This window comes from Sesamum indicum, linkage group LG5 (assembly GCF_000512975.1).
Source record: "Sesamum indicum cultivar Zhongzhi No. 13 linkage group LG5, S_indicum_v1.0, whole genome shotgun sequence".
Taxonomy (NCBI): domain Eukaryota; kingdom Viridiplantae; phylum Streptophyta; class Magnoliopsida; order Lamiales; family Pedaliaceae; genus Sesamum; species Sesamum indicum.
The window spans coordinates 5,459,574-5,469,229 of record NC_026149.1 but is presented as its reverse complement, the minus strand read 5'-3'; the positions used below and the strand labels follow the sequence as shown (position 1 = coordinate 5,469,229).

General features: G+C 36.2%; 2 protein-coding genes across 2 annotated transcripts; both read right to left on the bottom strand.

Annotated features, from left to right (window-relative positions):
* On the bottom strand, window positions 510-5,238 carry LOC105162092 (heme oxygenase 1, chloroplastic). The gene is made up of 4 exons (XM_011080018.2): window positions 4,480-5,238; window positions 2,927-3,150; window positions 899-1,006; window positions 510-761 (listed from the first exon to the last, which is right to left on the bottom strand). Exons 1-4 carry the CDS (start codon window positions 4,871-4,873, stop codon window positions 669-671), a joined length of 819 nt encoding a protein of 272 aa, XP_011078320.1. The 5' UTR covers window positions 4,874-5,238; the 3' UTR covers window positions 510-668.
* On the bottom strand, window positions 6,908-9,326 carry LOC105162172 (peroxidase 25-like). Its single transcript, XM_020693742.1, is given in 5 exon segments — window positions 6,908-8,168; window positions 8,500-8,662; window positions 8,816-8,995; window positions 9,094-9,143; window positions 9,146-9,326. Coding segments are annotated over 5 exon segments (972 nt in total). The 5' UTR covers window positions 9,303-9,326; the 3' UTR covers window positions 6,908-7,746.

Here is a 9,656-nt window from a genome sequence, read left to right as displayed (position 1 = left end):
GTAAGTTTCTATTTTCATTCAATTTTTCATTAATATCAACAAATTCAGTGAATTTTGATTAACGGAAGGATCTATTTGGCAAATGGAAGCAAACCTCAGATATACTAGATATAATTTTCCAAACCGCAAGAAATCTACGTATAATTACATCAAACCTCGAAAAAGAGAGTATAATTATCCCTAATTATTTTTAAAAAAAAAACTTATTAGATACAAAACATCTTCATTTAAGATCTTATAAGCTCTTCAAAAGAATCTTGTTGAACAATTTTCAAAAATTTATAAACTCTCAAACATCTTATAAGATGTTTTGAGGAGCTTTTAAGCTCCGCCAAACACCCTCTTAATCTGCAGCAGTTGAATATATACTTTCCTTCTTCTCAAGATGGAGAATTTCACGACGAACACATACATGGGCACCAGAAATGTGCAAAGAACTAAAGCTCCAGCAGTACAACCTAAACAACTGTGACCAATTCCAGAAATATGACAAAATTTTGCTAAAAATATGTTCAAGTTGAAGTTTGGCCATTTATAATCAGAAATATAGTACAATTTGTACACAGGAAACTGAATCTTGAGATCATAGATAGCTAACATATGTGGGGTACTAACAATGGTCATGAGTAGCAACCTTAATTACATAACGAAATAGGAGGTTTCATGTATCAGGACAATATCAGACGAAGGATATCCCCTGAAAACTTGAATGACTTCTCAGTTTCTTCCAGGCAATGATCCTTCTCCTCTCTAGTCCAGCTCTGTGCAATATCACGACAGAAAACAAGTAATTAACAGGTAATGTAGTCAGTAAGATATCACGATGTTTTACCAGCAACGAATACAATAGTTAAAACTATAACAGGAAAATACGAAAGGAGGGACTACAAGTTCATACTTCAGCAACTCTGTTTAGCTTATCTCGAACATTCTGCAATAGCTGGGACAAGTCTCCGTCCCATTTGTAGAATTCCAATTCCTTGCCGTTAAGGATCATTTCTGCTACCTGCGGAAAGAAGTAGCTCAAGTGAGTGGTGTTTGCTCGATCTCCTTCGCTCTCTCTCCACTTTCTTTTATCGACATTTTTCTTGCAGTAAAGTAATGCAACCACCACGGTCAATTGAGTATTGTATTGTCCACATTGCGCGTTATACTAAAAATAGTGCTTAACATGTCGGTTTTCAAATAAAATGACCATCTTATCACCGGATTTTCAGAAAAGCAGAGTAAATGGTCTTCCGTTGGCATATATAAATCTGAATATCATATGCATGTCATCAACATGTACTTGTGCCCAAGGGTTTGGAGAAAAGGTAGAGGGAAAGTCATCCCAATGTTTACTTCTGGACATTATGACAACAAGTGCTAATAAGAAATGGGAAAGAAGACAAAATTTTTGAAAATAAACAAGAATGGAGCTAAGAGAGAGAGAGAGCAAATAGAAGTATCAGTGGTTACAAAAGTGAGATAAATAGACCACAATCACTCTTTGTTCTTAAGTTTTGGTGATCAGAAATAACAAGGGCTTTGCCAGAAATGTTTTGAGGACGACTTTGTAAACTATGGCAATGGTAGGGAATGATGTAATTCAGGTTAAATGCTGACACCACCCCCAACCTATAGGGGCTACTGCACTTCGCCCCACAAGCTATCAATGTGTGCAGACAACACCCCAAACTTGTCAAATTTTTTTCCTAATTTTAAAATAGTTTCGGTTATAACTTTGCACTCTAACCTTTGAAATATGTGAGTTTAATCATATATACCAGTTGAAATCAGACACTTCACATTAAAATTCTTAACATAAGATGAAATGAAATATTTCACTGAAGGTATTGTCCTCAAGTATCGATTTGCTTAATATGTGGATATTTCAATCACTTGTAACTATATATAATAATAAACTGTTTTTATAGATTCTAAATTTATATTATGAGATGACTAAAAGTTCATTCTTAGAATTCTTCCTTCAAGCATTTTTATGATAAAGTAGGCAATGCACACATTAAATTCTTTGTAGCTCAACCTAGGATGAAAATACCAAAAGCTTTTCTTCTATTGTCTGTATATATATATATATATATATATATTTCCTATATTATCAATGCCAAATTCATGTTGCAAGCAATTCATATTATTCACAAGACAAAATAGACACATACTTCAGTATTTATATCATCATATTTACTGGGAAGCAACTACAAGAACAATTCTTCATTATCTAGCATCCATAAAACTAGGGAAAAAAAACTAAAAGTAGTTCATAACTATAAAATAAGTGAGATATATCCATACATTAAGTAATAAAGTAGCACAGGATAATATAAAAACAAAACCACAAACTAATCTTCTGTCTGCAGGGCATGTATAGGACAAAAATGATGTGTCATTGCTGTCTTATCATTGTATAGTCTGTAGAAGCATGATGGAATGAATGAGGTAGGGACCAGAAAAGTGACTAGCTTTTCCAGGGTGATGTGAACTAGAACTCGGGTTAAGACAACTTTCTTTTTTATCCATATGAATCTCATTTCAAATCATATTTCCTATTATTCTTAAGTTAGTTATATTACCAGCCTCTTGGGCTGAAGGCTTCCTATTGTTTTTTCAATAAATACGTTCTGTTCCTTCATTCATTTATCAATTTATTTGTGAATTTATCTTAACAACAACTAATCAAACCTTACCAACATGCCACGTAACAATTTTTACCACTCACTCAATAGTTTGCACTAAGTTGACTTTTCTTAATAACTCTAATTGTCAACGAAATTTCCATTTCAGCTCTTTTCTCATAAACATTAGGTGGACGGAAGCTAAAGAAGGATTAATTTGGGGTTTAAGTCCATATCTCAAAGCACACAAGTTGGAGTCAAAAGATCTCCAAGCATCAAGCAGGAGAAGAATTTTCAGTAAGAAAGTTCACCTTTCTCCCTATCATTCTCCCACCAGCAGTGTGGGCAAAGTATGTATTGTAGAAGTGGCAAATGAATGCCTGAGGATCATTCTCTGATAACTCCTCAAGGTACTGAGCATAGCTAACACCAGGCGAGGATGGTTCCGGGATGGCGTGACCTTGATGCTTAAACCATTCAAGATCTTTTGCAAGAGCTTGTGATCTCTCCAGCCCTGTGTTTTTGAATTCAGCATCTGCAACACCCAAAAGCAGTTTAGCAGTTATTATAACCCCAGGGGATCAAGCAACTAAGAGCATTGTGTAAAACCATAATCAATCATCATAATTATTATCACTCATCAAAATTATTGGAGTAGCATATAAGATTGAATGACTTTAGTAACATATAAGTGCCTGAACGCAGAGGTGCATTTCCTGTCTTCACATATACAAGGATGCACGCCTGCTTATATAGCACATGGCAACAATATATTGAGGGAAACACCAGTTCACAATTAAAATTATATCCTGTTTAGCCGAGGAGTCATATTGAACTATAAGGCCTAGACAGGAAATAACTAGAAACAGCCAAATTGGTTCTTATATTCGCACCCAGAGGTGCCGCCACAGTACAAGGACGAATACTTCCCAAGATGTGGCAAAAGAGAAAAAACTATTCACAACTGCAATATCCATTCTGCAATGCACAATACATTAAGTGCATAAATCTTCTAAAGCATCAGGTGATGGGCGTTTTTCTTAATTTTCAGATTCATCATAGAATTATAGATGGAAATGCACAACTTCCCAAGAATTTGAGAGAAATTAATTACTTTTTGCACCATCACTTCTAGGAATCAAATGTTTGGTACATTGGAGGAGCAATGAGTACAGAAAATATAGCAACGCTACCACAGCTAAGCATATATGGAGTTCAGGCATATGAGCAGCAGCCAAAAGTTTCTAGCATCACATGAACCAAAATCAGTAAATAAACAGATGGATTAAAAACCAACACACCTTTATTTCCTCTTAGCCAGTCCAACAACTTCTGATACACATATATACAAAACAGGAATTCTAAACAAATTAAAGGTTAATGAAATAAGATTTTCTGGGAAAATGCAAAGGTGTTGGAGATTATGATACAGGGACATGAATTGATTTGTCAGAATGTCACAAACCCCAGAGTGATCTGTATTTCTTTTTCTGCAAACACTGAGATCAAAATCAACATCCAGACAACTTGCCCCCGTCCAGACACGTATCTATAACTACATATGAAGGAGTCTCAAATAACAAAGAACAAAAGCAAGGGTCATAAAGTCACCTTTCAATAGAAATATACAATTAAAAGATAAAGTCCATCAGAGATTTTGTCCAGCAACGACAGCAAATGCTCATAAGCATCAAGAAATCCAATCCAAAGAAGGGAAAAATTAGAAAAAAGGGACAAAAGTTAGATGTTCCAACTCAATTTCCAGATGTCAAGATCTCAATTATAAGCTAATCCCAAACGAATAATCAAACAACAGAAACCAACATGCCCACGAAACGTAGGAAAAGTAATCAAGTATACTCACATTCAGGGAATGCAGCTTTCTCCACAATCCTCTCAAGAGTATCATAAACCAACTTACTATCAACCAAGAACTTCAAGTACCCCTCAATACTAGGCTCCCATTTAGCCATAGGCTGACCCTGAGGCTCCTTCTCCCCTTCCTTAGCTTGGTCCCTCGTGTGCAGTTTCATAGCTACAAACCTCATCTCCTCCACAAACCCCTTAGCCTCACCCGGGTACCTCTTCTTAGACTTCTCCGCGGCTGTTGTAGCTGCAACCACCACCATCCTTACTTTCTTCAGGGGAAAACTCGAGATGGGCAGTGACAAAAAGTGCGCTTCAGGCTTTTTCAGTACTGAAAATTGAGGTTTCTTGAAAAGGGATTGGGTCCGGGAGATGGGTGTTATAGACGCCATGAGTGAGGAAGAGTGCTCCAATGGTTTTCGAAAATAGTTCAACTTGATAGAGACGGGTTAAATTAAGATTCTTCTTGAGTGCAAGCAAGATAATAGCGTCTATAAAAACAAAAAAAGAAGCTGCAAAAATGGCGGTTCAAGTGCACTAGAAGAGATAGATACACCAAGAATTATTACGTGTATCGATACCTCTTCTTGAAATAACTGCAGACAGGATGGCCGTAGCCTTGTCTTTTGGCGAATGTTATGGGCTGCCGATGCTTATGTCCGTGTATGTTATTATTTAATAACTAAGGAAAGACAGTCTTCCATGGGAATGGATAGGTTTCGCCATTCTTCTATTGAATAATGATGAGAAGATGATTCGTCAAGGCAGGGGTGCTGTGGGTTGGGTTGCGTGCGTACGACGTCGTCGGGGAGCTCTATCTTGTCGTTTCGATGATATTATAATATTGTCTTGTGGAGTGTAGACTTGGTGACATGGTATTCTCGGTGCCATCAGTTTTACGTATTTTCACAAAGAAAATTTTGTGCGTCCAAGAACACGAGATTTTGGAGAAGTATACATTCACTGTTCGTTGTTTCGTCTTACCCACTGATATGCCCAAAATTATAGCTTATATTTTCTATAATTAAACTATAATTTTTGAATAACATAATTAGTTTTGATGAATAAAATTTAAAATTTAATTCAGATTCAATACAGCGGTTACTAGCATAATTGACTCCAATGAATAAAGTTTAGTTCAGGTTCAACGCCAACAGTTACTAGCACGATTGACTAACGGATAAAATTTAGTCCAGATTCAATGCATCGGTTACTAACATAATGATTCTAATAAATAAAGTTCAGAAGTCAATCTAGGGGTTGACTTATTTCAAATTATTTTCATATTTTACATCAAATTATCATTAGCTTGGAGTTGTTTGCGAGAACATTCTGAAGTATTGAATATGCAGAATATTGCAAATGAACAAATTATCCCCTTATAAAAAAAATAAATAGTGATTTACCTCTCTATATTTTTTAAAATACAATAGTTTACCTTCTTATGTTTTTTGAAATGAAGTAATCTACCTCCCAGTATAAGGAGGTAAATTGCTTCATTTTAATAAGTATATGAAGATAAATTGTTATATTTTTTTATAAAAGGATAATACACTTATTTTCAATATCACATGGGGTAAATTATTATTCATCCTTTTTTAATGTGTGGTATTGCAACATCACAAGCTCAAAGCAATAATAAATAATGTGTTCTATTTCTTTCTCTTTATTAGAAAAGAAAAGGAAAAGATGAACATTCTATTAGTCATGGAATACTTATTTCTAACTTTTCTTGGATATACCAATTAAAATTTGAAGCAAAATACCATTGAATAAAATTTAGGGATTTGAAATTTTGAGCACCAATGATTTTAGATAGGAACGTACCCGAGACATAAATTCTTGAACAATTTTTCAGTTGTCTATTGTAAGTTTATTAATCTCAATATTTTGAATATAGGTCTTGACATTTTCATAAAAATGTGTATTTTTGTTGATGATATATATATTAGATGACCATCAAAATATGGCTCTTTTGTTTGAATAGGTGACCAAAAATTAATTGAATTGTCAATTATTCATTAATTTTTATCAAAGTAATATATTAATGAATAAAGTAAGTATCTATCAATAGCTTAAGTGTTTGTTATGCTTACAACTAACAGTGAACGATGTTTCAACGTCACAAACAAATACCTACAAATTAAATGGTTAAACCTATGGTGCCGGGTTGCACATGGGTTGGTAGGTGTGAAACTAACTTTTGATGGTCGATTTGAAATATTCCAAGTCAATGACTTTTCGAGCATTTTGCTTTTATTAAGGAGGACCGCTTTTAATTTCCAAGATAGGCAAAATTACAAAATTAGTCTTGTATGCATGGGGAGTGACAAAATTGGCTCTGTAATTAGAAGACTGCTAATTTTAGTTCTTTATGTTTTAAATTTATAGCAATTTTGGTCTTTCCAGCCAAAAGTGGCAGAAAATTAACAACCTAAATTGAGGTTTAGAGTTTCGGCATCCAAAAGGACATTAATTACAGAGTCAGCGTACTAAATAGATGCTGGCGTGGTAAATAACAGTTAACCACCACCTCCTCACTACTAGTTGCCGAAAATTTTCTCCGATGAGTCTCCAACAATGTGCACCATCACCGAACTCGTTATCCTTCCAGTCCTACAACATGTACTCCAATCAGAATTCAAACGCAGTTTTGCCTTAAAATCTAGATCTATTTCCTCTCTCTCAATTCGCAGACATCCGACCTACCCACTGCTCGAGACCACCACCACCAATAGACTCCCCATCCTCCAGCGAGTCGATTGCAACCAGGCCTATCCATTTTCGTCCACTATCTAGCTAATTCTCTTTGTTTTCATTTCCGTCATTTTTTTGTCGCTCTCTACCACTATTTTTCCATCATATCCCCACCGCTAGCAAGTATCTCGCTTGCAGACCACCACTCATTTTTCACCTCCACTCTATTCAGTTTCCATCAACGGCACCATCCACGATATGGCCTCCCATCAATTGACTTCTCGTGTTTCTTCTTTGTTTGCCACATCTACATCATGTAGGATGCTGACAGTATGCCAAAACCCTAAACCCCTAATTGATTTGTTAATTTCTGACCAAAAGGACAAAAATTGCTACAAATTTAAAAAATTAAAATCATCAGTTCCATAATTTCAGGGCTAATCTTGTCACCCTCGGAACTAAATTTGCAATTTTGCCTTCCGGGATATAAATATACATTACAGTGCACATCATCCTTGTCAATGGCATTGATGGGTAGAGAGGCATATATAGACACAATACTTTGACGTCAATTGAACTTGGAGCATATCTTTCTGATCTCGCCTTGCGCACCAGTCTTCACCTCAATGCTACTCATTTTGATCATAGCTTTCCGAAACTCAAAATCAAACCGAAACCCAAGCAAGCCTCTTACATTTCCGGCATATTTATCAACAATCCGACTTGTGGAGGAGTCGCCCCAAAGCCTCTGGTCCGACTCAAGAATGCCATTTCCATCCCTCACATTCTTGAAGAAGCTTACGTCGAACTTCAACGGGCTGTCTTTGTCGAGATCAACCCTTTTTGAACCGTCACGATCTTTAGGACAGAGGGATTGTAACTGGGATAGAAATGCTTGGTTTATGCTTGGATCCGCATTTCCAGTTGCAGTGAAGTTGTAGAGACGATATCGAAAGAAAAGACAGTCTGTCTGGCCTATGGTATGTGCTCCTGCGTATATGTCCCATTATTTTACAACAAAACATATTTTAGTCCCACAAATTCAAAAAAATTATAATTTACGGATCGTTAACTATTTTTGTTAAATTGCAACTTAAAGAACGCATGTGTATTACACGTACTCCTTCCGTTAACAATTTAACAGAAATGGTTAAGGATCTGTAAATTCTAAATTTTTTGAATTTGTGAGACTAAATCTGTTACGTCGTAGAACCAAAATAAAAATAAGATAAATTATGGGACGTAACTTGTAATTTTCCTAACATGGACCATAGTTAATTTCTATTATACTTGCGAAAGTAACTAAAGTAATTTTGTTTACCAACTAGGGTGACAAGATCATGGTCATTAAGGCCTTTAGCAGCAAATTTCTGCCTCTGGATGGCAACGGAGTCCAAAGGGCTAGGTAAGGTGGAGGCTTCAGAAGACGAAGAAATCCGACCATCTCTTCTGCCGATAGGCACTCCCCAACTTGGCCCGCCGCTCTGGAGGCATACAAGTATCAAATGAAAGAATCAGTATGGCCCGAACGTAACGGAAGCATGAAAATAAGCATAAGAACTCAAACCACCGTATACAAATATACGTTACACAGGTACATAACACATACGAATCATGGAAAACAACTGGTCAAATACCAAATCGACAGCATCCCGAGCAGCCAGCGCCAGTATGTCAGCACACGAGACGACACCAACGCACGTCGCCTCAAGCTGCGATTTCGCATCATCAATCACTTGGAACCCTCTTAGTCCGAGATTAGACAGTGCTTTTCTTTCAGCCGAAGCTGTGTCTATCAAAACCGAGCCATCGCAGCCCTGTGCATGAAGTAGAGATCAAACCATTCGTTATTTATAGATCAAAAGGTAGAAGGAGCTAACATTTCAAGAAAGTCTTTGTTTGATTGAAATTTTACTTGAACAAAACAATCATGAAAATGGAGCCTAAGCAAGGCAGCAGCCAGTGTGGGTCTTTGTTGAAATGGGCTTCTACTGTTGATCGTACGATGGACTCTGCATTTGGACATGAAGAAGACTAGAAACCTGTCTTAAGTGCTCCCTGCCCTAAGGAAGGAAATGTCATCAAATTCATGACCACTAGAGAAAATAAGATTTGAGCTTCCATTGCTAGAGATGTGAGTTAAGTGTTACGGATTCTGGCCAATGTTATATATATGAAGTTCACGGAAAATTTTTGTCGAGATCAGATTTGATACACTTATTTTGTGATTGGTCTTTTTTCTTAAAATATATATCAATCACACAATAAATATATTGTACTTATCGTACAATTGATTTATATTTAGCCAAAGTAAAGTCCGATGCTCGAACTTTTTTTAAAGATTAGATATGTTGTTTGCACAATTATCGAGTAATTGGGATTAACTTAGTGGAGCATAGACGTGTGGGACATTAGTGGTCATTGCTTTGCTTTGTATTGCTTTTTGTGCATGGGATTAGTGGTGCATTTTGTAGCTTA

What these genes read in the sequence shown, in the direction of transcription:
- LOC105162092 (XM_011080018.2), bottom strand. Translation starts at nt 4,873, where the DNA reads ATGGCGTCTATAACACCCATCTCCCGGACCCAATCCCTTTTCAAGAAA. An exon ending in GGAGAATGATAGGGAGAAAG is followed by an intron (nt 1,007 to 2,926) that starts GTGAACTTTCTT and finishes TTCTTTCCGCAG; the next exon opens with GTAGCAGAAATGATCCTTAA. An exon ending in AGCTAAACAGAGTTGCTGAA is followed by an intron (nt 762 to 898) that starts GTATGAACTTGT and finishes GATATTGCACAG; the next exon opens with AGCTGGACTAGAGAGGAGAA.